Source organism: Balaenoptera borealis, assembly GCF_965194805.1.
Source record: "Balaenoptera borealis genome assembly, chromosome: 11".
NCBI lineage: Eukaryota > Metazoa > Chordata > Mammalia > Artiodactyla > Balaenopteridae > Balaenoptera > Balaenoptera borealis.
Window position 1 is genome coordinate 12633998 of NC_138868.1, and position 26270 is coordinate 12660267.

The window sequence follows — 26270 nt, forward strand, 5'->3', positions numbered from 1 at the left end:
CTCTCTAGCCCTGTTGTATTGCTGCCACTTTTGTGTTTACTGCACTCTTCTGACCCTTCAGCTGGGAAGCAAGTCTCCAGGTACATCCTGTTCTGTTCCCGGCTGGACAAGCATCGTTTTTCACTCTCTTCTGCTGGGATGGGCCACCTGAGAGTCTAGAAATGAGAGCTGATCTGATTAGGGAGTCTCTCTCACAGTTGCACTCCATTAGCCAAGCTGAGGGGGCAGCTCCGGCTCCATCCTTAATCACCTATATGAGTCAAGGGTCTTCTGAGTCTTTAGATAATGGAATCAGGATTGACCAGCCTCCCTGCAGCAGGGGTAATGGAAACCTGAGCCCGGAGAATTGGGGAGGATGAGTGGTGTGTGTGTGTGTGTCGGAGCGGGGGGAGTGGTGTAAGTCTGATGGAGATGGAGATGCAGGAAAGGTGTGGAGTATGTGTGAAGCTTTTCTTATGGGAGGAAAGGGGTATGCCGCATTTTTAGGTTGGGAGGAATTTATATATGGGAAGGGAGCATAACAGGAGATAAATGAGGATTAGCGAGGAAAACAGAGCTTCCAGTCATCCCCGCGGTGGCTCTAAACCTGAATTTATACACGTGGAGTGGCCACGTTGCGTAGGCTCTTAGGTGTTTGCACAGGAAGCCTCTCTAGTCCGCCAATGGTTACCTTTTCTCTAGCCGTGACTCTATGGTGCTGCAATCAGTACAGGCGGCTGGGCCTGAGAATTGGGCCGTCCTAAGGCAGTCTCCTCTCTAGGCAGTCGTCTCGGTGGCCATTTTGCCCAAGCGCTCCTCAGCAGCTAAGTTGCGTCAGTTTCGCCGGGGTCTCAGCCTGTGGCGGGCCCCTCATTTGCAAGACTCATTAATAATTGAGTACCTGGGCTGCGCCTATTTGCGTACGACCCGGCGGATTCTGCACGGTCTATCCACTCCCGGTTTTCACCGGTTCATGGATATTCATGAGGCGCTTTGGGGGCGTGGACCTGGGCGGAGCTAGGGGCGGGGCCCCGCCACAGCTCGTACTGGCTTGGTCCCGCGGTGACGGCGGCGGCGGCGGCGGCGGTAGCGGCGGCGGAGACTGGCATCGGGGTGCCGAGCCCGAGCAGAGCGGAGCCGGATCCTGGGGGAGCGCGTGAGTGTGCGGGGGCGGGCGGGAGGGCGAAGGAGGGGGCGGGGTCCGGCATTGGGGGCGGGGGAGAGGCATGGAAGGAGTGGGCGCTGTTCAGTCGGGACCTCGGTTGAGATTGGAGGGAGGGGGGGGTCACCAGGAAAGTTTGCAGGGGCCGGGGGCGCGGGGTAGGCGGGGGACACAGGGGACCTGCCGCGTGTGCGCGGGGGCGGTGGGTGCACGGTCTGGAGCTCGTGCTGACCGAGCCAGAAGAAAGGGGGGAGGGGGCGAGGGCTTGAGGAGGAGCCGGGGGCGGGCGGAGCTGCTGGAGGGACCCCCGCCTTTCCCTACCCCCGGGCCTGCGCTAGCCCCCTCCCCCGGCTCCCTCGGCACGCCCCCAAGCACCCCAGTCCGCCCCCACCCGGTCCTTGTCCCCAGTCCCTCGTCTGTTCGCCGGCTGCTCCACATCCCGCGCACAGGTTCTCTGCTTCTGCCGCCGCCGCCCCCTCCTCCTCCTCTTCTACCCTGTTCTCCTCCTCTCAGGCTGCTGCCGTCCCTCTGTGTCCAGAGCTCCCCACTGGGCCCCTCCAGACGGCCCCTCGCCCCGGGCTGTTCCGTCTTCCCGTTGGCCCTCCCTCCTCCAGCAGTTTACAGGCTGTCCCTTCCGACCTCTCTGGCCCCAGATCCGGCCGGAGATCCCAGGTCTATAGGGCCGACCCCGCCTGCGGCGATGCTTCTCTGGGCCTCTGCCCCGGGGCTGGAGCTGCCTGGCCTCTCCCCTGCCCTTCCGGCGGCCTGTGCTCCCAGGGGTCAGCTAGTCTCCTCCTGACTCTTACGGATTGGGAATGCTCAGAGCCACTGAGATTTTACAGCTTTGGGCTCTGGCCTTGTTCCCCTGGGTTTCCTGGCTGGGGCCTCTGAACTGCTGCGACCCCCTCCTCTTGGGGAAGGCGAGCTGCAGCGTCTTTGCTGCAGCTCCTCACGCTGCTGAGGTGTCCACCAGGCCCCCAGGTGAAGGGTTTTTCGGTTCTGGACCAGTTCCTCTCCATTTCTAACCACCCAGACCATGTCCCTGGTAATAATGTTCAGGGACAAGGAAACAATCTTGTGTTTTTTTAATTTTATTTTTTCCCGTCATGTGCCCCTCCTCCATGCACACTTGGACCGGCTGTGCACAGTTACTCACCCACCCACCCACAGTGAGCATCCTGTGTGGTAGTTGGCTGACCAAGGGATTGACAATCATGGGTATCTCTCTACCTCCTTCATATTCCCTCCCATCTTTCAAACAAGCTGGGGCAGGGTAAAAGTGAGAGGTGGGTGGGTTTTGCAATGGTTGGACACCTGAGGTCCCTTCGGATTTGGTGCTGTCTTGCCAGACCAGCTGGAGTGGGTGACTTTGAGGAAGGCAGTGCCCCTTGCAGGTTGGAGAAGTTTGGGTCATCCTCACTGACTGTGGACACACTAGGTGATAGGAAATACCCCTCTTCCTTTGGAACAAGAGGGGCAGGGCTCCGTCAACCTGGGGGGGTCTTGAGGGTGGGATGGTGCTTCAGGAGCCAGGGTGGGAACTGAGGAGGTGGTGAAGTGTCTGAAGAGCAGGTGACATGACTGGGGCCTGCAGGAGAGAAGGAATGGTCTGGAACAACGGAAGCCTGTGGTTTGGGGAAAGGAGGAGGTGGTCACCAATGTGTTAGCTTATTGGTGACACTAAATGGAATCATACTAATAATGGCCAACATTTATTGGACACTTATTAGGTGCTAGGCACTGTGGTCAGCAGCTGTGTGCATCCTTTCATGTAAGCCTCTCTCTTTTTTTTTTTGCTGCGCTGCATGGCATGTGGGATCTTAGTTCCCTGACCAGGGATAGAACCTGTGCCCCCTGCAGTGTGCAGTGAAAGCGCGGAGTCTTAACCACTGGACTTCCAGGGAAGTCCCTCATGTAAGCCTCTTAACAGTCTCAGTAACTGTGTTTTTCACATAGGGAAACTGAGGCTTAGAGAAATCAGCAATGTGCCTAAGGTCACAGAGCTAGAAAGTGGTAGATCCACCCAGCATTTGAATCTGGTGTAGCAGACCTGAAGCTTCTGTTACAAGCTTAGAGGAGGGGCACCCGTTTGGCTTCTACCATAGGGTTGTGTCATTAGGTTTAACATTTCTACTTCAGCCCCCCTCAAAACCCCTCAGGTCAAGTCTAGGCTGGTGAGTGATGCCCACATACATTCATAGGCTGAGGCTGTCCCACTGTGACTGTCCAAGAAAGGGAACCCTAGGGAGTTTTCCCCCAAGCCACCCCGCCCCCCGGATGTTCTCAAGCCCTGTCCCATTCTCCCAGCCCAGGCCTGGGCCGGCTCCTCCTTCCTCTTGGCGAGGCTCTGGAAATCCAGTGGGAGGCCATTGCTATGGCAACAGGACTAGGCCCTGACTTTACCTCATCAAATTCCAAGCTGAAGCCAAAGCGATTGAGAAATTAAAGAAAAAAATGTATTCCAGATGTTTACTTTTTATTCCTTATTTTTCCGTGTTTGGATGAGACAGCTCTGAAGGAGGCGGGAGTGGGGCAGGGATGTGGAAGGAGGAGGGGGGAAGCGGGGGGGAGAGGGAACCACTCCCAGCTGCAGGAGGGAGGGAGAGAAGGAGGGTGAGCAGGAAGGGGGAGGCAGGCAGGCAGGCGGTGGGGCGGAGCCCCAGGTTGGGGAGGAGGGAGCGGGTTTTTCCCGTCTCCCATGAGGTGATTCACAGAGAGACTTCAGACTTTGCGGACCTCTTACTCTGCCCCTGAGTAGATACCTCGAGTGGGGCCACCGGACCCCAGGGGGGTGCCTTGGGAGAGGTAAGTGGGGTGCCACGGAGAGATGGCCACGGGAGGGAGCAGTGCGTGGCTCCCTGAAGCTCCAGGACTTTAGGGTTAGGAGACAAGAGTTGGAGAGTGATTTGGGAAGTGTGGAGGGTGTGGCGGCTGGGGACCTCCCTTGACCTCCCCCAGCCCCCCCCACCCCCGAAGTTCCCTCTTCCTGTCCCGCACTCTGCTTCTGCCAGAAGTAGGAGACGTCCCTCGCCACCGAGCCTACTGCCAGCGCCCAACCCTTTTGCTTTCTCTCTTTTCCTGGGTCTTCAGCCACCCCAGCTCACACCCCTCTGCTTCCCACTTCTCACGCAGGTCCGCCGCATGTGATGAAAGTGTCTGCTCTCAGGGAAGGCACAGCCATGGCTTCCCTACCGCCCCGGGAGCCGGAGGAGGAGTTGGTATCTGCTGGCTCTGAGCCAGGTACCTATGGGTGCAGGGTGGGGCACCGGGGTGGCTGGGAGGAGGGTGGGAGGGGCGGAGGCTTGAACCCCCATTCTGTCTTGGAGCGGTTGGGCTAACGATGACTCTGTGCAGTGGGAGGGAGGGAGGGAGGAGTACTGAGGACGGGCAGGATGAGTCTGAAAGGTTCTTAGCTCCCACTGAGACCCTTCAGAACTGTTTGAGATCATAGCTCTCCAGCAGAGGAGAGCAGACTAACCTTGAGATGGTGTGGATCAAACCACATGTTTGACAGAGGAGGAAACTGAGGCCTAGGGGGGAAATGGCATGCACCTATGGATTTGAACCCAGGCCTCCTGGCTCCCTGTCTAGACGCCTTTCTTGCCCTGAGCCAAATGAGTGGGCGATGAAGGATTCTATTAAAAGGGCCGTGGCCATGAGTAATTCAAGGTCTTTTATTTGGTATTGAAACGCCTTACATAGAAGATGGGTTTCTGGTCTTTTTTTTTTTTTTTTTTTCCTCCTCCTATACCAGATTTACTTCTGTTTGGCTTAGGTCAATAGTAAGTTTGCATTCCTGATCACACACCGGATGACAGTGGGGAGGTGGCCTGGGTGTGCACTGGGGGAGGGGGCAGCAGGGTGGCAGAGTAGGGAAGCTGAGCTGGGATAACAAGTTTACTGTGAATGGTAGTATAGCAGAGTATCAAGTAAGAGGAGAGGACTACATTGGGGAGATGATGGGCTGACTACTTGATATGGGTAGGCAGGTACTCATTTATTAGCTCATTTGCTCATTTATTCATTCATTTGTTAAGAACGTGTACTAGGTGCAAAGTGGGTACAGGGAGAAATAGCTGCCAGCTGGACCCTTAAATAGCTTTAGCTTATAAGGGGGATTGACTAGACATTTTGGGAATTTGGAGATGGAAGATGTTTCTGGCATGTGTATGGAAAATCAAGGAAGGCTTCGTGGAAGAGGTGACATTTGACTTGTACCTAGAAGGATGTGAACATTCTGAGTTTGTACGGTGGGAGATGAAGTTCTGCTTGCTGTTCTTCTGACATCCCCCCAACCAACCCTTTCCTTTTGGTAGGTGACGCTCGGGCCAAACCCCCTGTCAAGCCCAAACCCCGAGCCCTGCCCGCCAAGCCAGCCCTGCCTGCCAAGCCCAGCCTGCTGGTGCCTGTTGGGCCTCGGCCTCCCCGGGGTCCTCTGGCCGAGCTGCCTTCTGCCCGCAAGATGAACATGCTGGCGGGACCCCAGCCCTATGGTGGCAGCAAGCGTCCCCTTCCGTTTGCACCAAGGCCTATGGCTGAGACCCCTACTGGAGGAGAAGCCACCCGAGAGACTGTGAAAGAGGAGCCTGGGAAAGAAGAGGTAGCCCCCTTGACACCTCCAGCTCGATGTGCCGCCCCGACGGGTGTGCGGAAGGCGCCCGCGCCCTTCCGTCCAGCCTCGGAGCGCTTTGCAGCCACCACAGTGGAAGAGATCCTGGCCAAGATGGAACAGCCGAGGAAGGAGGTCCCGGCCAGCCCTGACCGCCTCTGGGGCTCCCGCCTCACCTTTAACCATGATGGCAGCTCAAGATATGGCCCCAGGACCTATGGTGTGGCCACAGGTCCCAGGGATGAGGATGGTGGGACCCTCTCCAGGGAATGGGCCCAGGAGGGGCCGGCAAAGTCTCCCACAGAGTGCCCTGAAGAGCCCAGCAAGACCCCCGAGGAGAGGTGAGGGGGTGGGAGGCTGTATGTTTGGTTGCAGCCTGGAGGACAAAGTGGGTAGTTGCATCTGGGATTGTGATCTTCGCTTTTAGGTTAGGTCTGAGTCACAAAACATTCCCCCAGCAGACAGTGCTACTGTGTTCTTTTTACAATGATAGTTGTCTATACAGAGTTGATGTATGTTTATAGTAGAGTTCAAATGTACGGTATGGAAGTTTATTTTCAGGGTTTTTTTTATACTGAGAGCCAATCTCTGCCTCACTTAATCCACAGCCATGCTGTTTAGTGAAGGGAATATTAAACCCATTTTAGAGATGAGGAAACTGAGGCTCAAAAGTGACTTCCCCTCGTCCCTTAGCAAGTGAGAGAGACAGAGCTGGGGTTTGAATTCGGGTCTGTTTGATTCCAGAGTGTGCTTTTAACTTTAACTGCTAGCTCGTGCTGTGGGTGCAGCCGTGTGCCAGGTGCTTGTGTGTGTGTGTGTGTGTGTGTGTGTGTGTGAGTGTGTCAGTTTGAAGAGGACACAGTCTGGCTGTGAGGAGGAGTCTGATGGGAGAGGAAAGACACGAACACACCTTGATGCCAGGCCAGCTAGTGTCAACGCACAGGAAGTACAGCTAGGTTGGAGACTGTTGCATATGGTATACTTGCCTAGAGTTGGTGCCAGTATATAAAAGAAGGCTGACCAGGAGGTGCCCCTGGGCACTGGAAGAGGCTGAGGGCTGTCAGCTGCATGGAGGCCATCCTCAGGGCAGGGAGAGCTGCTTGAGGCACTTGGCAGCTGGACCCCTGGCAGCTCTGCTGGGCCCACAGGCCCCTTCCCACTCCTGCTGCTGTGGAGGGCAGGGCCGCTGTGGTCTGAGCTGAGCTGGAAGGTAAGACCCTTGCCCTACCCTGCGCTGCCCTGCCCTCCAGCCTTTCCCCTCTCTCACCTTAAAGTGCCTGGAAGGCAGGGCCTCCTATCAACTCTTTTGTCCCAGGCCTGGGCTCCCAGGAGGTCACACCCTGTCCAGACTGGGTTCCGCCCTTCATCTTCCCCTCCTTTGCTCCAAGCCAGGCTTAAAATGAACAACTTCAACCTTGGAAAATCACTCTTCCCTCTTCCCCCTTTCCCTCCCCCTGCAATTCCTCAAGAAGTATTGGCAGGGCAGCAGGACCAGCTGCATTCTCCCTGGTGGCAGGAGAACATTAACCCCTTAAGGGAAGGGGGGCGGGTATCTTTTTGGGGGCCATGGAGGGGTCTGGGCAAGCTGCATCCTCTTCCCAAAGGAGTTGGGGGAACTTAACCCTCGGTGTGCAGGTGGGGAACAGGCACTGTCTCTGGGGCACTTTGTGGAAACTGCATAGCGTCTCTGTCCCCCAGTAGGAAATGCCTGTGGGAGGTGGGAGGCAGTTAACATTGGATGCAGTTGCAGTCGCTTAGGCAGACCCGTGATCAGCTCTCCCTTATCTACCCTGTGACAGGCCTTTCTATTCTAGGCCTCCATTTCCCCTCTTTCTCCCTCACAGGAACCCCCTTTCGGACCTGGCCTTCAACGGGGACCTGGCTCAGCTGGCCAGCTCTGAGCCACCTACCGACGTGAGTTACCCTCCGGTTGCGAATCAGAACCGTGCTATTTTAGAGCTGGAAGGGTCATCTGAGATCATCTCTTTCACCTCCTTGTAGTTTAGGTGGGGGAGCGGAGGCCGTGGAGGAGGTGACTGGCCCAAGGGCTGGCCCTGGGGCTCAGATTTCTCCACTTCCAGGCCACCCTGGCTAAGTGTGGCTCAGGCCCTGAGGCTCTTACAGTGTCCAGAACAACAGTCCTTGATTACCTACTGTGTGCTGGGCACATCCCAGGAATGTTGACTGATAACTCTAGCTGGCAGGCCCCTTTGGTCCCATATGAGAGGTGAGGACACCCGGGCTTGAAAGGTTAAGTAACTTACCCAGGAGCTGAGGCAGGATCTGAAGGGTCTGAGTCCTCGGCTCTCCCTGGCTGGATTGCCTTCTCAGGGTTCAGAAGAGAGGAAGAGTCCTTTCTTGGGGGTTTCCTGCTACATCCCCTCTCCTGACAGTGTGCTCAGAGGGCAGACGGCCTGAATTTCTGAGTAAGTGATGTGAAGGGTGGTCCTTCTTACTCACAGAGCCCTTGCTAGCCAGAGGCTGTCCTATCTGCCCCATGAGGGAGACCTGACTCCATTCATTTGTCTGTCCAAAAGTATTTATTGAGCAACTACTGTGACCTGGGTACTGGGGAAACAGCAGAGAACGAAACAAAGACCGCCCCTGCTCTCAGGGAGCTCACCTTCCAATGCGGGGAGGCAGATGCCAACCCAGACATCCCTGCGAGCCAGCAGATGTGTAGTGTGTCAGACAGGTGCTGGGGACACCTGGAAGGGTTCTGGGGTGAGGGTAACAGGGGGAGGCCTCGCTACGAAGAGGGGGATGGAGTGAGCTATGTGGATGTTGGGGAATAGCATTTTTGGCAGAGGGAACTGCAAGTATGAAGGACTTGGTACCTTCCCGGCAAGGAAGCCTGGATGTCTGGATCACAGTGAGAGAGGAGGAGTTGGGCGATCGGGAGGACCCAGAGGTGATAGCCTTGCAGGCCCCTAGGAGGACCTTTGCTTGCGTGAGGGGATTATGCCATTGAGGGGCTGGAGGAGAGGCGTGACCTCTGCTGTTTTAATTGTAAAGAGTCACCCTGCCCTCTTGGTTGCAGGGAGCCTAGGGCAGCAGCAGGGACTAGTTAGGGGGTTGTTGCGATAACCCAGGTGAGAAATGATGGGGTCATGGACTCTGGAGGTATAGCCCGTGGTAGAGACGGCGAGCAGTGGTGACCTCTGTCTAGGATCTGAAGGTGGCGTGGACGGGATTTGCAGATAGACTGATGTGAGGAGAGAGCAGAATCAAGGGTGACTCCAGGGCTTCTGAGGTGAGCGATCAGAAGGTTACCCTTTACGGAAAAGGGGACTTCTTAGGATGAAGCAGGATCGGGGGAGATCAAAGGAGCTTGCTTCTGGATTTGTTGAGTTGGAGATGCCTTGTAGACATGCAAGTGGAAACGTCGAGGGGGCAGTGGGATATTTGAGTCTGGAGCTGCAGGGCCTTGTCAGTGTAGAGATGGTAGTAAAGACAACTGAGATCACCAAGGGAGGGGGTGAGGCGGAGGAGGGAAGAGGAGGAGGCCTAGCAGAGGAGCTCGGAAGAAGCGGGAAGGAGCAGCGGTGAGGTAGAAAATCCAGCCAGCGTGGAGTGCTCTGGAAGCCAAATGAAGTTAGTAGCTTCCAGGACTGGGGGGGTGGGGGGGGCGAGAGACGGGAGGAGGGCGGATTAGTGGTCAGACGCTCCCCACGGGGCAAGGAAGATGAGCGCTGAGAAGTGGGAGTTAGCTGCAGGGCGTCATGGGTGACCTTGACCAGAGCGGTGGGATGGCGGGCGAGGGGAGAAGCCCATTTGGAGGGGCTTCAGCAGAGGATGGGTGAGAGAAGCTGTGGTGATAGATACTGAATGCAGAGCCCTGTGTTTAAGGAAAAGGGGTGGTAGCCAGGGAGAGAGGAGGAGTCAACAGCACTGTGTAGTTTGTTTTTTTTAAGCCAGAAGAAACGAGAGCAGTTTGTGTGCTGATGGAAGTGATCCAGTAGAGTAGGAAAAATCAGTGATGCAGGACAGAGAGAGGAGGAGTTGGCCTTAGCTCTGAGCAAGGACAGTTCACGACCACGGCAGGGAGCAGGGTGCTTGGGCTCCTGTGCAGGCGGCGGGGCTGTGGGTGCTGGTGTGGGTGTCCTCCGTCCACGGCCCCTGCGTTCTCAGGGAAGGGGGGCGAGGCCGTCAGCTGAGAGAGCCCGGGAGGAACTATGGAGTTTTGAGGAGACCAGATGGGAAAGCGTTGCCTGGGGGGTGGGGGGGGGTGTGCAGTGGGATTGCTGGGCCGCAGGGGTGCCCTCTGAGGGCAGGGGGGATGAGCCGCAGGGGGCCCAGCCATCCTGGTTGCGTGCTTTTCTCCAGCCGCGTCCAGCACAGCTGCCCGGGTGCAGCCTTGAGGTGGGGAGAGCCGTGTATTTAAACAGGTTAAGCAGTAGGGTGAGGGAGGGAGCTGTGTAAAAAAGTGACATCAGTGGTGATAAAGAGAGAAGGGAGGGAGTGAGAAGGAAGGAGGGTTAGTGGCTGTGCTTCTCAGAGGGGCTGAGGGGTTAAGCGGGGTGGGGGATGGAGAGAGGGAGGTGGACAGATGTGGGTGGGAATGGGTGAGCGGGACACCTGAAAATGAGGTTGTGGAGGAGCAGTCGTTACAGGTAAGGACAAGGTCTAGGGTAGGATCCTGGGGACAGGTGGGTCACAAAGTAATCGGGGAAGAGGAGGGCAAGGACTGGAGCCAGGATGCTGGGTGGGTTGACGGGGTGACTGTTGGAATCACTATGCATTATAACGGGTAGCTCTGGGGAGGGTGGCAGTGGTCCAGGAGCTCTGCTTTTGAGGGAAGGAGGGGTCTGTAGGGGGCTCTAACAGGAGGGGTTCTGGCTGGTGTAGTTCAAGGGCATGAGCTTTAAATTAACCAGAGATTTGTAGAGGGGACAGAGGGTGGAGGGAATGGAAGTTGGCCTTGAGAAGGAAGCAGGATGCCTCCCCCTGCCCAGACCCAGTGGGTGATGATGTGGCAGAAATAGCCCCGTTGGCGAGAGGGCGGCAGGGGAATCGTGATCTCTGGGGGTGGGGCAGAGGTCAGGTAGAGCGAGACTCACTTCGCCGTCTGGGGACAGGCTGAGTGGAGGGGTAAAGGAGTGCCAGGTGTTTGGTGGCCCCAGTGTCCCACAGCATCCATTCTTCCTCTAAGTCCTATCCTGAAAGGCCACGTGCACAAATCTTAGTTAATCCTCACCTAACCGTGAGACGGACATGGTTGCCACCAGCCCCAGGGTACAGATGGGGAAGCTGAGGCTCGGAGTGACTTCTGTGCAGGAGGGCACACAGCTTACAAGGGCCGGGCCAGGGGTAGCTCTGGGCCAGGTGCTTTCCCGTGCCCTGGGCCTTTCACCTGAACGCTGAGGCCGGCCTGCCTGCCTCCTTGAGGCGAGACTATGACGCACAGAGCAGGGTGCAGAGCTCCACGCCACCCCTGGGAGGTAGGAGCTGCTCCTGGGAGCTGGTCTGGAGCTGCGTGGGGCCTGGAGTCCTGCTCTGAGGCCGAACCTCCGCGCACACAGACAGCCAGAGTCCCAGTTTTCCTTTTCCCTTTGTAAAGCCAGTGTTCTTGACCCATGAACCGTGGACCCTTTAGAAGATCCTTAGGTGCGCTTTGGGGTGGGTGGGTGTGGGCGGGAGGGTTTGAACCACCTGAAGTGGTGTGAGTGATACCGTGTGAATAAGGCGACGTGCATTTTGTGGGGAGAGGGCCAAAAGGAGGGGTCTGTGGACCCCAAGACGTTTAAGACACTCGAAGTCCTGTGGGAGCCTCTTGCGGCCATCCTGGGTGGCTTTCCCTCTGCGCCCGGGCTTCCTCCGTGGAGCGTGAGAGTGCGAGGCGGCCGCTGACCTGAGGTCCCTGTGGGGGTGGCAGCGGGCCCCCCACCCGGCTGAGTGGTGAGTGATGGCTCTTGACCTTTCTCTTGCAGGTTTCCAAGCCCCGGGTCCCCTCCAGTCCAGGCTCCACCTTGGAGAATGGAGGCTCCGCCAGCCCAGGCCTCCCCGTTGAAGCCTCGAGCTCGGCCCCCGAGTCTCCCCGTCCTTCCTCACCCGATGAGAGCTCTCCCCGCCACTCACAGCTTCCAGAAGCCCAGAGCCCTGCAGCTTCCGGCGCTTCTCCCTGCCTCCCCAAGACTCCGGCATCCCCAGCTGCGGCCCCTCCTGATGAGGGCTCCTGCCACCCCCCTACTCCGGGGCTGCCCTCTCTGGGAGCCCCGGAGGCCCCCAGACCCAGCAGCCCTCCCCTCCAGGAGCTCTCGGGGCGCCGCAGCCCGGAGCAGCCCCCAGCCGCCTTGCCCCAACCCCTGACGGAGGGGGGTGAGTTGCTAGACCTCCCTTGGACGTTGCCATCTGGGGAGGTGGCGGCCGCAGAGGGTGAGGACCTGCGTCCCGTCAGCCTGGCCCAGCGCCGATTTTCTGAAGGTGGGCTCCGGCCGCCCGGCGAAGACCAGGAGAAACTGGGGGGCTCGCTGGCCGCCCTGCCCCAAACCCAGGGGAGCCATTCGGCCCTGGATCATCCCTTTGGGAGTGAGACACAGTCCAGCTGGAGCCTGTCACAGTCCTTTGAATGGACCTTCCCCACGCGGCCTTCGGGTCTAGGGGTGTGGCGGCTGGACTCCCCGCCCCCCTCCCCCATCACTGAAGCCGCGGAGGCCGCGGAGGCCACGGAGGCCGCGGAGGCCGCGGAGGCTGGAGACTGGGCTGCAGCCGGCGGGGAGGAAGGAGTGTCCCAGCAGGCGCGAGGGGCCCCGCCAGCTCCAGAGGGCCCAGGAAGGCCTGGTTCCTGGGTGCAGGCGGATGATCCGGGCACCTCCCCAACCCAAAAGGGCGATGGGGAGAGCCATCCTCAGTCCCCAGCTGTCCCCCTCGAGCCCCTGCCAACGGCAGGGCACCCGCCTGGACCAGTCTTGCTGCAGGCAGAGGAGAGGCACGAGGAACGGGAGCCCCTGCCCGGACACGGATCCCTGCTTCCTCTGCCCACCAGGGAGGCCACCCTGCCCATCCTGGAGCCGGTCCTGGGGCAGCAGCAGCCAGCACCCCGTGACCAGCCCTGTGTCTTCTTTGCCGCCATCCCCGACCCCGGGCAGGCACTGCCTGCCGAGGAGGAGGCCGTGACCCTGGCCCAGGCTGAGACCACCCAACCCAGGACAGAGGTTCAAGACCCATGCAGGGCGTCCCCCGAGCCTGCAGGCCCTGAGAGCAGCTCCCACTGGCTGGATGACCTCCTGGCTTCACCGCCCCCCAGTGCTGGAGGTGCAAGGCGGGGAGCTGGATCTGAGCTGAAGGACACACAGACCCCAAGTGCCTGCTCTGAGGTGAGGACAGGGCACGGGGCAGGGCTTGGGATGGAGGCCAGGACTTCCGGAGGGCTTTGTTCTTTCAACATGGATTTTATGTGATCAGAGCTTGGGATCCAGCCATGATCAAGGGCACCTAGGACGTGCCCCTCAGAGCTGTGTACCGTCTGGCAGAGCTGGCAGAGCAGAGGGTATGGGACGGTGCTTAGGGTTTAGTGTGAGTTCTTATCTGGCTCCAGCATCCACCAGCTGACTGGTCTTGGGAACATACCCTAACCTCTAAGCTTCAGAGTCCTTTCACAATGATAACGTTTGCCCCTTAGGCTTGTATTGTGGGTAAGATAGACATGGAAAGCGCTGGGTGCAATGCTTGGCAAACAGCGTTCAGTACGTTATTATGGGTGGCATTATGAAGGGCACCAGCATAGCCAGTTAGAGCTATGGGCTCTGGACCCCGACTGCCTGGGTTCGTGTCTTGGCCCTGCTCTTTGCCCACGTGTGACCTTGAGCAAGTGACTTTTCTGCCTGTGCCTTGGTTTCTGCATCTGTAAAATGGGGAGAACAGTGATGAGCTCTACCTTGTAGTGTGCCGGTTACCTTAGTACCTGTAGAGTACTAAGAATAGTGCCTGGCTCATCACGAGTGCTTGGTGAGTGTTGCCTTTTATGAACATTATTACTATTAAGCTCAGACTTGCCTCTGTAGACAGGCAGCTGAGGCCCCGAGGAGGCAGAGCCTTGTGCAAAGGTTACCCAGCAAGTTGGTGGCTGGGCCAGGGCCAGAGCGCCAGTTCCAGGGCCGGTGCCCTTTCTCCTACCAGGCTGCCCCAGAATCTCAGGGCTGGGGTCCAGGTGGCTTTTGAAATGTATTTTTCAAGCCCAGCCTGGGCTGGTAGGGGTGGGGCTGGAAGGAGGGCGGAGCCTGGGGGCCTCTGGGGGCAGAGGTGGGGGGAGGAGGAGGAGCAGGAAGGAGTTAAGACCAGGCTGGCTCCTGAAGTAGGTGTGTCTGTCCCAGGATGTGGGTGACTCAACTGGCTTCTGGGCGGGGCTGCCGGAGCTGCAGCTGCTCTAGAGGGAGCGGGGCCAGGGCCAGCGAGAGCCAGAGCCGGAGCACTCGGACAGGTCCGGGCGAGGGGAGCGGCCCAGCCCTGTCCTGGCACCCTCCGCGCCCAGTAGCCTGGGGCGGGCAGGGGGCAGGAGGCAGGGGCCATGGCTCGACCTGGGGACGGGGAGCCCAGCATGTCTGTCTTGGAGAGGCTGCTGGCCAACGCAGCGCTGCGGGATGAGGCTGGCTGGCTCCGCAGCCCTGAGCCCAGGGCTCCCCCACCCACAGGAGTGAGTCAGGGAGTGTGGGGTGGGGTGCCGGGAGCCCCGGCTGGGTCTTTTCCCCTGTGCAGGAGGAGGCTGTCCCTTCTGCCTCCCAGGCGGGCAGGCGGGCAGGCGGGCAGGTGGGCGAGGACTGAGAGGTCTTCCCGGGGAGGCCTAGACAGGAGGGTGCTTTCCTTAGGGAGGAAGGGGCTGGGAACTCCCGGGGGCTAGAAGGGTGTTGGGTGGCGTTGGGATTTTGCCTTGGAAAGGAGATCGTGGAGGGGCTTAGGGTTCTTGATCTCTCCTTGCTGAGAGTGCAGCCCCATACCCATGTGAAGACCATTCCGCCAGGCAGCCTCTCTCCTGGCGGTTTGCCAAGTGTTGCCCAAGGGCTGTAAACATGACCATGGGATCATCGATTGAGTGTCCATGGTGCGCCAGGCGCTATGCTGAGTACTTGGCTTAAATGATTTTGTTTAATCCTCTTGTACCACCCCACGCAGTAGGAATTACCCCATTTAAGGATGAGGACCCTGAGGCCCAGAGTGGTAAAGTGATTTGCCCAAGGTCACACAGCTGGGATCCAAACCCAGGCTTTCTGTAGCCAAAGTGGGGCTCTTGGGCACTAGGCAGTGCTGACTCTCTCATTCTGGACTGATTCTCACCCTGATTGTTTCTCTCTTTTTTCCTGATTCCCAGGGACTCCTTGGCTGGGCCCAGAAAGATCTGCAGAGTGAATTTGGGATTGCAGCAGACACACATCCCAGCAGTTTTAGTCCCTCCAGCTGGTCCCAAGACACTTCTCAGGACTATGGCCTTGGGGGTGCGAGCCCTAGAGGGGACCCAGGCCTTGGAGAGAGGGACTGGACCAACAAGTGCGGGCACGGAGTGGGGGAGGGGAGCTCTAGGGAGTGGGCCGGCAGGTGTGGCATCGGCCAGGAGGGGATGGAGGTCGGCAGCCAAGATGGGAGTGGAGTGTCGGCCCCAGGGGGGCTCGCGGGCCAGGACCGGGTGATTGGAAAGCTAGCCCAGCTTGGCACTCCGCAGAGCCAAGAGGGGGATGTTCGGGACTGGGAGTTCAGAAAGAGGGATTCCCAGGGCTCTTCCTCCAGCCAGGATGTAGATATCCAGGACCAGGAATTCGGGAAGAGAGATTCTCTGGGTACTTACAGCAGTCAGGATGCAAACCTTCAGGACTGGGAATTTGGGAAGAGGGAGTCTCTGGGTGCTTACGCCGGCCGGCGTGAAGATGAGCAGAGCCAGGAATTGGAGAGGAAGGACCAGCTCGGCAGGTGCAGCAGCCGGGACGCAGGTGAGCAGGACCAGGAGTTCGGGAAGAGCGATGCTTCCCTGAGCACCTGCAGCAGCCGGGGTGCAGAGCAGCCGGGCCAGGATTTCGGGAAGAGCGCCTGGATGAGAGACTACAGCCGCGGTGGCAGCTCCACGGCCCTCGGCTCCCGGGACAGAGGCTTCGGAGTGAGAGCCCTGAGTGCCGGGTTCAGCCCCGAGGAAGCCCAACAACAGGACGAGGAGTTTGAGAAGAAGATTCTGAGTGGCAGAGAGAGCCTGGGCGAGGCCAGCAGGGATGTAAGCTGGCCTGAAGAGACTGAGTCCGGGGCCTTGTTCAGCCCCAGCAGCCCCCAGTCACAGGATGGGGCACTGGGACAGAGAGACCAGAGCAGCTGGCAAGGCGGTGGTGCCAGCCAGGAGGTTGGAGGGCTGCAGGGAAGACAGCAGGCAGGGGGCCAGAGCCCCGGTGATGCCGACCAGGAAGACAGGGAGGGGGGGCAGCGAGGCTGGGCCGGTGACTTCAGCCTCGGCGTTGTCCCCCAGCCAGAGGCGGTGGCCTTCAGCCCAGGGCAGCGGGACTGGAGCGGCGACTTCCGCGTGGAGGCAGCCGAGAGGAGCCATCAGTTTGGCATCATTGGCAACGACAGAGCGAGCGGCGCTGGCCTGAGCCCTTCTGGCAAGATAGGAGGCGGCCACTTTGTGCCTCCCGGGGAGACCTTGGCCGGGACCATTTACTGGAGGGACCAGCTGGGCCTTAGGAACTTGGAAGTGTCCAGCTGTGAGCGTTCCGGGGGCTTGAGTGAAGCCAGGGAGGATGCCATGGGGCAGGTGCGCTGGGCAGACAACCTGGGCTTGAGCGACGTGGAGCTGGCCGGCCGCCTGGAGACTGGAGGGTCTGTGGAGCCCAGGGGCATCGGAGTCGGGGAGAAGGACTGGACTTCTGAGGTCGGGTTGAGGGGCAGAGATTTGGCGGCAGTGGGGGAGGCAGGAGACCACAGCCAGGCCAGAGAGAGTGGCGTGGGGCAGACCGACTGGTCAGGTGTGGAGGCGGGAGAGTTCCTTAAATCAAGGGAGCGCGGCGTGGGTCAGGCAGACTGGACACCTGACCCAGGGCTGAGAAACAGGGAGCTCGGGGCGGGCCAAGTGGACTGGGGCGACAATCTGGGCCTGAGGAATTTGGAGATGCCCTGCGACCTGGAGTCTGAGAGTTCCCGGGGGCCACGGGGGTGTGGAGTGGGGCAGACGGACTGGACCCAGGACTCGGGGCTCCGGAACGTGGAGCTCTTGGGGACCCGGAGTGAGGCCAGGGAACATGGGGTAGGGGAGGTCAGCCAGCCCCCCGAACCAGGCCTGAGGAACGACGGCGTCTTGTCCCCTGGCCTGGAGGCCAGAGACCCCTCGGAGGCCAGGGAGCTGGGAGTTGGCAAGACAAGTGGGCCAGAGACCCAGGGCGGAGACGCTCCCCTGCCTTCCGTGGCCGTCTGCCCCGAGGAGCCCGGATCAGAGGCAGGGGAATCCCCCGGCTTTGGAGTCAGGTAAGGGAGCGCCATCCCAGGGTGGGGAGGGAAGGAGTGATGGCTGTCCGAAAAGTGCATCCTTTGTAAGGGGGATAGAAACTGCCTTCCCCCAAGAACTTGTAGTGTTTGGAAAATTGAGGTGGTTTGGACTGTGAATTTTTGCTTTATTTTTTAAACTGACCTCTGACATACATACAGGTGAGTTCCTTTTTTGAACGATGAATGTGATGGTTGCGGTGTGACTTTTGCAACCCGTGCTTTAGGCTTCCTTGGTGATTGTGAGTATGCTGGAGGATATGTCCTGTCTTTGGTTGGTTTCTGGTGGCTGTTCCCCAGGCCTCTCGGTCCTGAAGCCGCAGGTGCTCCAGGACCAGGGAACACGGATGCTTTCACAGGCTTGGGGCGGAGGACTCTGCATCGTCCTGGCCTGAGCGCTCCACGTCAGGGTGGAGCGGGCAGTGGCACTCGTTGCTTCTTGCAGCGGGTAGGATCTCTGTGCTTCTTGCCTGCCTTGTCTTAAGGCCCAGGAGGGCATCAGTTTAAGAACCTGAAAGGTGGGAATTCCCTGGCGGTCCAGTGGTTAGGACTCTGCACTTTCACTGCTGCGGGCCCAGGTTCAATCCCTGGTCAGGGAACTAAGATCCTACAGGCCTCGTGGCACGGCCAATGAATAAATAAATAAATAAAATAAAAAATAAAACAACAACAACAGAGAATAAACCCTGGTTTAAAAAAATAAGAAAAAAAGAACCTGAAGGGCATTGGGACCTGGCTCCTGGCCCCATGACCTTGGCCTCCATGCACAGAGTTTCTGAAACAGAACTTTCCAAAAAAAAAACAAACCGATAGTTTTCCGAGCCAACCACAGTCTGTCCCTGAGATTTTTCTGTTCTAAAACCAACTGAGGTGATGTTGCACCTGGTAAGGGTGCTAAAAAGGCATTGTTTCTATTTCCCTAACATTTCCATCCACTGAGGTTGGGTTTAATTCTCTTGACCGAGTAGCAGGTTTGACCTTTTCCAGCCCTGGAGCTTCTCACCTGGCGTGAAGGGAAGAAGGGAGGGGGGTGTTGGATGGGATCTGTGTTAGAAGTGGAAGGGGTTGATGGTAGTGGGAGGGGGGCAGGAGGGCCCAGGAAGTGTCTAGAGGGACTCGGTGGGGTGTTGGAGGGGTCAGGAGGGGCATTTGGGGTTGAGGAGGAGGGAGAGGGGAAGGTGGACAGAGCCTGGGGCCAGGACGATGCCCCGGGGAGTATCCTGGGGGCTCAGGCTGCTGAGGGGGAGATGGAGGAGTGTGGGCAGAGGTGAAGCCTGCAGGAAGGGCTTGAGTGCCCGGGACCAGGAGTCCACTGGCTCCTGGGATCCTGCACAAGTTGCTGGACCTCTCTGAGCTGTAACATTCCTGGTGGGAGGAGAGTGTAGGCTCCCCGTGGTTGCCCCGGATTCCACTTCCCGGGACTCTCAGAACTTCTCAGAACTCCGCAGTGCCCCATGCTCAGCTGCACACTGCACCTCACTGATCGTTCACACCTACCCTGTGAAGCGGGAAAGGGATCTTATCGTCTCCGGTTAGCAGGTCGGGGAGTGGTGTGACCCGCTTAAGGTCACCGAGTCAGCAATGTCTCTTTCTCACTTCTGCGTCTTTACTGCGTTCAAGGCTCTTAGACTACCACGCAGTGGGACCCACAGCCCTCCACCTTTCCCCGAAGATTGGGGTGGGCCTTGGGAGGGGGAAAGCGAGAATATCTCCCCTTGTTTAGGATGGAGGGAGAGGCTGGCTGGGGGACTGGGTTGGGGAAGGGGAAGGGTATCGGCAGAGAAGCTGGGAGTCCTCAGCGCTCAGCTCTCTGAGCTCCGGTCCCCATCACACCTTGAAAACGCTTGGGTTTTTCCGGCCATGTTGTGTGTTTGGAAAACGCCACTGTGTACTCAGTGGGCGTACAGGAGACTTAAGGAGTATGGATATTAGCACTGAAGCACAGGAGTAAGGGAACCTGTATATCTTTCTCTAATGTGATGTGTCTCAAGCTTATTTGACTAATATCCAAGGGGCTGGTGTTCTGAGCATCTGACTTAGGGAAATTCTACCCTCTGGAAAGTTGCTCTTTAGAGGAAAATTTGGAGGTTCTCCTGGTAACGAGAAGTCCTTGAGGACAGCTCAGAGCCGGCTGGCTTTGGGCCTGTGTGCCAGGTTTGGGTCCTGATTCTGCCACCACCCCTGTGACTTCGGGCAAGTCCCGTCTCTGCTCAGGCCTCCTGTGTCTTGTCTGTAATTGGGAGTAATCGACCCCCGACACCCACAGCATTGATCTTCACACCTACCCTGTGAAGCGGGAAAGGGATTTTATCATCTCCGGTTAGCAGGTCGGGGAGTGGTGTGACCCGCTTAAGGTCACTGAGTCAGCAATATCTCTTTCTGGAGTTGGGCTAGGAGTTCACACACAGGAAGTGATAGAAACCTGCCTGGCACGCGGTCGTCACTGACCGAATGCTCACCACTAGTATCTGTATCTGTTTTGCAAGTGTGGATGGACGTGAGGGGCTGTCCCGAAACTGAGGCCTTGGAGGACACTTTGGTCATCATCCTGTGTGGGGCAAAGGTTCCCCTGCTGGTGGTCATTGGCTGTACCACTGTCCATATAACTGGGACAAGAGCGGCGTCGGGGAGAGATCAGGCCCCTCCCCTCTGTGTCTAGGTCACCTCGTCCTGGTGGGAGTGGCGCTTCTGGGTCTCCTGAGAGCTGTTGCAGTGCCCTCTCCTCTCTCTGGCCTCCTGGTCATCTCCTGCCCCTTCCCCCAGGCCGCAGCGAGGCAGAAGCCTCCCAGCCATTTGGCGGGGGTGGGGGGGTGGTGGTCTTCACAGAATGTGAGAGGACCCGCAGGGATACTGAGGCCAGCTCCTTCATTCCGTGGGTGGGGAAGCAGGCCCAGAGAGGCAGTGTGACTTTCTCAAGGCCCCACAACTTGTGAATGTGGGCTCCTTCATGTTCCCTTGGGCCCCAGCCCTGTAACCGTCTCTCTGGGTGCTCCTCCTGTCTCTCTGGGGTCAAGGTCAGCTGCTGCCCCTTTAGACACATCATTCCAGCTTCAGTCCTCACCTCTCTCATTTTCGGTCTTGGAGCCTTGAACACAAGGAAACTGATTTTTTGTGCATCTACTACATGCTGATCCCCGTGTTTACACCTGGAGTGGCTGTGGGCGTGGGGTTGGATAGAGTCCTGGCCCTCAGGAGCCTCTAAGTCCAGGTGGGCGAGGGATAGGGATGGTATGAGACAAGTCCTCAGGCCGGGAACCTGTGCTGAGCACGAGGATGATTATCCTAAAAATTCTTCAAGGGCCAACTACATGCTGGGTGTATATTTCTGCCAACAGACCCGGCAAAGTATAGGTACTTATATTATCCCCATTTTACAGATGAAGAAACTGAGGCTCAGAGTGGATAAGTAACTTTGCCAAGGCCACAGGCAAGGGGTGCAGTCCATATGTGTGCTGGAGTGGGCAGTGCTCAGGATGGGTTCCTGACCTGCTTCCCTGCCAGGGAGCGGCTCAGGTTATAGGTGTTCTGGGTGCTCCCAGAACAAGGAGAAGGAAAGCTTCTCCCGGGATGGGGAGAAGGGTGAGTGGGGTTTAGACAAGTCAGCAGGAATGAATGCTTCCCTCCCCCACCCCATGGTCACCCCCAGAGCCCACCGAGCTCCTCCACTGCCCTCTGCCCACGTGGCTCCGGGCCAGGTCTCGCTCTGGAGGTGGATCTTTCCATCCACCCATCCGCTGTTTCACATCCCCTTAGCTCTCGGGGCCTGCCCTCAGCCTCCTCACTGCCTCACCCCGGGAGAGGCTGTGGGCAGGGCCTCCTCAGGCTGGGTGGGGTGCTGCCGCTGCCCCCTCCCTCCCTGGCCTCCCTGATTTTAAGCAGCAGGGTAAGCTGGCTTTGGCCCCTCTCCACGGCTGCTCCTGATTCCGCTGCCTTGCTGCACTTCTGCTGCTACCTCCGCCTCCTCCCTCCCTCCCTCCTTCCCTCCCAAGACTGCTTTAATTTCCATCTGTCAGCAGCTTGTGGAAGGACAGACTGACACACGCTCTCTCCCGCCCTATCCCCTTCTGGCCTGGTACTGACTCACCTGCTTCACGCTCTTCCCCTCCAATCTGGGACTCTGGCCTGGCTCCGGGGTGCTGTCCTGCCCGCCTTTCCCATGCCTGTGTGCACGGTGTGTGTGTGTGTGTCGGGTGTGGCTCTGCTGTGCTTGTGGTGTGGCAGGTACGAGGTGTGTGTGGAAGGAGTGACAGATGAATAGTGCGCACTTCCCTGCAGGAGATGTGCCCTGAGAGTGTGCAGGTATATCTGTGTGTTTCAGGGGGGCAGCTGGGCAACACAGGCTCCTCGTGTGAGGAACGTGAGCTAGTGAGAGTGGTGTGCTGTGCCTGCTGTGTTCTTGTCATGCTTTCAGGGAGCGGCGGGCAGAAGACCGCAGACGCTGTGTCGAGGTGCAAGGTGACCCAGCCTCTCATTCCCTCGGCAAATATTTGCTCCGTCCCGCTCCTGGCCAGGCCCTGGGCCGAGGGCTGGGAGCACAAAGGTGGCAGGGGGCCCGTCTTTGCCCTTGAGTTGCTCACAGATGGGCAGTGGGGACAAAGAACCACGCGCTCTGAGGCAGGGGCTGGGGCAGGTAGAACCCAGGGCTTGCAGGGCTGGGGAGAGCGCTGGCTGGGGGAGGGGAGCCGGCCGGCTTCAGAGGAGGAATTGAACTTCAGGGAGAGTGAGCAGAGAGGCAATGGGGGAGCCTTCCAGGCGGGAACAGCTTGTCCAGACACACAGTCGGACACACAGCCATCTGTGAGGGTCGGGTGCTCAGTGAGACTGGGGCACGGGGAGGGACGACCCGGAGGGTGGGGGCCGAAGAGGCAGGCTGGGCAGATGGACCGCTGCCTGGCTTATCCCAAGGAGAGTGACCACCCAAGCTGGTGCCCTTGGGAGGGACACACTGACAACATCAACAACAGCGACGGTCGTGGTAATAGTAACCGTTATTTATAGGGCACATACCGAGGGCTCTGCACTGTGCTGGGGGCTTTAGAGTCTCACTCCAGTCCCCCAGTGATTCTGTAGTTAGGAGACCCCGAGGCTTTTATAGGTGAAGGCACTCATCCAAAGTCTCAGTAAGTGGTGGACCTGGGATTTGAACCCGCCAGGCTGGCCCAGGTGCTGCCCTCTGTGCTGTGTTGTATGAGGCGCCTGTCGGGAGAAGCATGGAGAAGAGGGAGAGGTTGGGGAAAGCGCCCTTCGGGGAGGGAGATGTGGTCCCACGTGACCTTGGCCTCTGGTCCTTTGCAGCCCTGGCGGATGCCTGGCCCGCTCCCCGCCCTCCGGCTCCCAGGGCCTCCTGGAGGAGATGCTGGCTGCCAGCAGCTCCAGGGCCGCGGCCCGGAGGGAGTCGGCAACCTCGGGCCTCAGGGAGCTGTCAGAGGAGGAAGGGGCCACAGCAGGCGCTGGCCAGGGGGCGCCCCTGGACCCTGGCCGGGACCCTCTGCCCTCCTGGAGGCCCCAGCCCGATGGTGAAGCCAGCCAGACAGAAGAGGTGGACGGCACCTGGGGCCCTGCAGGGACCGGGCGGAGCGAGCGGGACCGGACGCCGACCCCCCAGTGGCCCCCCCAGGGCCCTCCCGCCAGCTCCACCAGTCAGGATTTCTCCTTCATCGAGGTCAGTGGAGGGGAGCCCAGGGCAGTGGGTGGGATGTTGTCGGGGGCATGGGGGGGGTACTCGTCCCTTGGGCCTCTCTCATCTGTGTGGGCCCTGAGCAGTCTCAGTCCGGGAGGCAAAAAGCAGGAAACTCCGGCCCGAGGCTGTTAGGGGCTCCCCTGGGATGGGGCAGGACCACGAAGACGGTGGCAGTGGTGTTACCCTTGTCCTGAGCAGGACACCGAGATCCTGGACAGTGCCATGTATCGGAGCCGTGCCAACCTGGGGCGTAAGCGTGGGCACCGGGCCCCGGCCATCCGGCCTGGGGGCACGCTGGGCCTGTCGGAGGTGGCTGAGTCGGACGCAAGGCTGTTCCAGGACTCTACAGGTAGGGCCGGGGTATCGTGTGATGACATCTGTGTCCATGTCTGAGGGCGGTGCAGGGGCGGGGAGGTCTGGGGTTGCCGCCTGTGCTGAGCCCTTCTCTGGGCCCTTGCAGAGCCGCGGGCTTCACGGGTACCGTCTTCCGATGAGGAAGTGGTGGAGGAGCCTCAGAACCGCCGGACACGGGTGACCAAGGGGCTGAAAGTCAACCTCTTTCCTGGCCTGAGCCCATCAGCCCTGAAGGTACCGTCTGATAACGGGGCCATCTGACCACCTTGCATCCAGCCTGCCTTCCCTCCATCCATCTTCTCATTCCCGATCCCCTTCCTCCTGTTCTTCCTCTCACTCTGCTCTCCCTGTGCTGCGCGCTAAGTGGGATGAAAGGAAGAACAAGGCGTGTTTGTGTCCCACAACTTCCCAGGGTAGTGGGGACGTGAGCCGTGCCATCATTAGCCCTGGTGAAGGGAGAAGTTTAGGTGTCACTGGGGGGGGTAGAGGTAAGAGGTGGGCCTGCCCAGAGGGAGGGAGAGACAGTGGGTGCAGGATGGGAGGGTAGATTGGGGAAGGCCTCCTGTGAACATGTGATTGTAGCTTCGAGGTGCGCGGAGGAGTGGGCTGTGCAGGGTGAGGTGGGGAGACATTCGAGACAGAGGGAACAGAGGCGCGGGGACGGGAAGCCACTGCTGGCTTTGTCCAGCCCAGTTAGTCTGCATTCATTTCAGCAGCGTCTCTTTGAGGGCCTGCTGTGTGCCAGGCATGGCTCAGCTCTCGGGGGAAGCTCATCTCTAAGCGACTTCGCATCCACTGGGGTGAGAGGTGGAGGGGGTCTGAGCCTGATTCTGGGGACGGCGTACTCTGGGGAGAAGGCCTAGCCTTCTGTGGCTGCTCTCCCCTGCCCCTCTGACATCTGTCTGCACCTGGCTTGTCTCTCAGGCCAAGCTGCGCTCCCGGAACCGCTCGGCTGATGAGGGGGAAACGACAGAGAGCAAGTCGAGTCAGAAGGAGCCCGTGATCCATCGCTCCAAGTCCTGCAAGGTCCCGGGGCTGGGGAAGCCCCTCGCGTTACCTCCCAAGCCAGAGAAATCCTCAGGGTAGGTGACCTAAGCACCGGGCATTCACTGGCCTCACTGCGTCGGCCTTAAAAGGAAGACCCTGCTTTACAAGAGAGGAAAACTGAGGCTTTGAGATGCTTGGCATGACCCAAGTCTGCTCTGCTCAGTTGGTGCCGGAGTGCTGGTCTCTAACCAAGCCCGAGACCACCTCTCCCGGTGGGAGGGGCGTTTCTGTCCCTACCACTCCCTTCTGACCTTCGCCCTCTGCCTTCAAGGTCAGAAGGATCATCGCCCAACTGGCTGCAAGCCCTGAAGTTGAAGAAGAAGAAGGTCTGAGAAGTCACTGAGGTGAGGGCAGGAGCTGGGCTTGGGCCTGTCTGGGGTTCGGAGTGGGTTCAGGGCTGAAGAGGGCCTGCCCTGGAGGACTCAGGAGGCCCCAGACCCTCTTCTAGACCTGAGCTCTCCATCCCTCTTTCTCTGTGAGGCTGGAAGCAGGCAGCTGAGGCCAAGTTCCAGAGACCTGGCGGGTCCCTTGGCTTGGGGACGTCCATCCCCACCTTCCTTCTTGGGCTCAAGGAGGGTCCCCCGTGCCCTGTAGGTGGCCTGAGCGTGGTCTGCCCGCCCTTCCAATCTGGGACCCTGGGGTGCATTCACTAGGCTCCAGGTGCCCAGCAGGGTCTCCATCGCGCTGGGCTCCGCTGGGGGAGCCAGGCTGCGGTGTGGGGAGGCGGGTGCGCGGTGGAGGGGGTGTGGAGAGGTGGGGGAGAGACACCGAAGCGCCTCCTCTACTCCCACGTCTCTGCCTGACCTCTTCTCTTTCCTCCTGTTGCAGGTCCTTCCCATCTGGCAGTCTCAGGCAGTGCCTGTCCCTGTGGGGTCCCCGGCAAGGAGACTGCTGAGCCCCCCACGCCCCAGGCTGCAGCCTCTGCCCCCTCCACCTCCGGGGGCCGTCTGGGGAGGCACAGTTATGCACTTTGTATCACCGTCCCAACTCCCCTCACACCTCCCTCCCAACCAGTTGTTAGCGGTCGAAGGTTTAGGTCCCTCCCTCCTTCACTGTCTTCCCGCCTCCCTCTCTGCTTCCTCCTCCAGCCTCCCTTGGGTTTTCTTTTGATACCAGTTTATAGCATTTTTTATAAAAGCCTTTGATTTTTGTAACGGGCGGAGCCCAGCCCCACCCCCAGTCTCTCTCCGCCCTGCCAGGCGCCCCACAGAAACTGATACCATTTTGCCACTTGAAACAATAAAGTTTTTTGGGAATTTGTGCTGCCCAGGTTGTGGTGTGTGGTCATGGTGCCGCGTCCCCTGTCTGAGGCTGTACCTGGGAAAATGCTGGTTCTAGCCCTGGCCGACCAGCAGCTTGCTCTGACATTGAACCCGTCACTTCCCTGGGACTCGCTGGGCACCTAGCACCCACTGAGGAGGGCGTATTGGTTACAGTAGGCTGACTGCCGATTCACACAACCCCCAAATCTCCGTAGCTTAACACACAAAGGTTTATTTTCCATTCATGGCCCCGTCTGGGGTGGATTAGTGGTAGGGACACTCTGCACCTCACGGTCATTCAGAACCCAGGCTCCTTCCCTGTTGTGGCTCAGCCATCTGCAGGGGCCCTGGAGTCTCTGCAGCATCCAGTGAGAGAGGGCAGGATCCTATGGGAGACCCGTAGTCCACCGGCCGAAATTCAACTCATGCCCCTTGCTAACTGCAAGGGAAACTGAGAAATGTAGTTTAGATGTGTGGCCAGAGAGAGAGAGAGAGGACCAGATATTGGTAAAAATTCACCCTTCTTACAGTGGGGGTGGGGAGCGTTGTGTTGGTTTCTGTGATCCCTAAGGGTCCTCTGAACCCATGCGGTCTAGAATGTCCCCCAAGCTCTGGCCTTTCTCCCCTAAACCCCTGACCATTGGCATCCTACTGTCCCTCAGCCTAGTCCTCTGTCATCCTGGGTTCCCCAGACTTGCCAGCCTCTTTCAGGGCTGGCATCATCTTTCC

The 26270-nt window shown here is 58.9% G+C and overlaps 1 protein-coding gene across 4 annotated transcripts; it reads left to right on the forward strand.

Annotated features, from left to right (window-relative positions):
* Positions 1–987: 987 nt before the first annotated feature.
* Positions 988–25535, forward strand: TNKS1BP1 (tankyrase 1 binding protein 1). 4 transcript variants are annotated; one of them, XM_082341092.1, is made up of 13 exons: positions 988–1135; positions 4274–4381; positions 5458–6091; positions 7595–7664; positions 11681–13066; positions 15055–17180; positions 22494–22860; positions 23077–23227; positions 23339–23466; positions 23949–24032; positions 24157–24314; positions 24551–24623; positions 25108–25535. In XM_082341092.1, the coding sequence occupies exons 2-12, from the start codon at positions 4288–4290 to the stop codon at positions 24609–24611; spliced, it is 5259 nt and encodes a 1752-aa protein (XP_082197218.1). In that variant the 5' UTR covers positions 988–1135; positions 4274–4287; the 3' UTR covers positions 24612–24623; positions 25108–25535. The 4 variants fall into 4 exon arrangements, with proteins under 4 accessions (XP_082197218.1, XP_082197219.1, XP_082197220.1 ...); XM_082341093.1 differs by having other exon boundaries at positions 998–1135; positions 23946–24032; XM_082341091.1 differs by lacking the exon at positions 988–1135 and adding an exon at positions 3787–3946 and having other exon boundaries at positions 23946–24032.
* Positions 25536–26270: the final 735 nt, after the last annotated feature.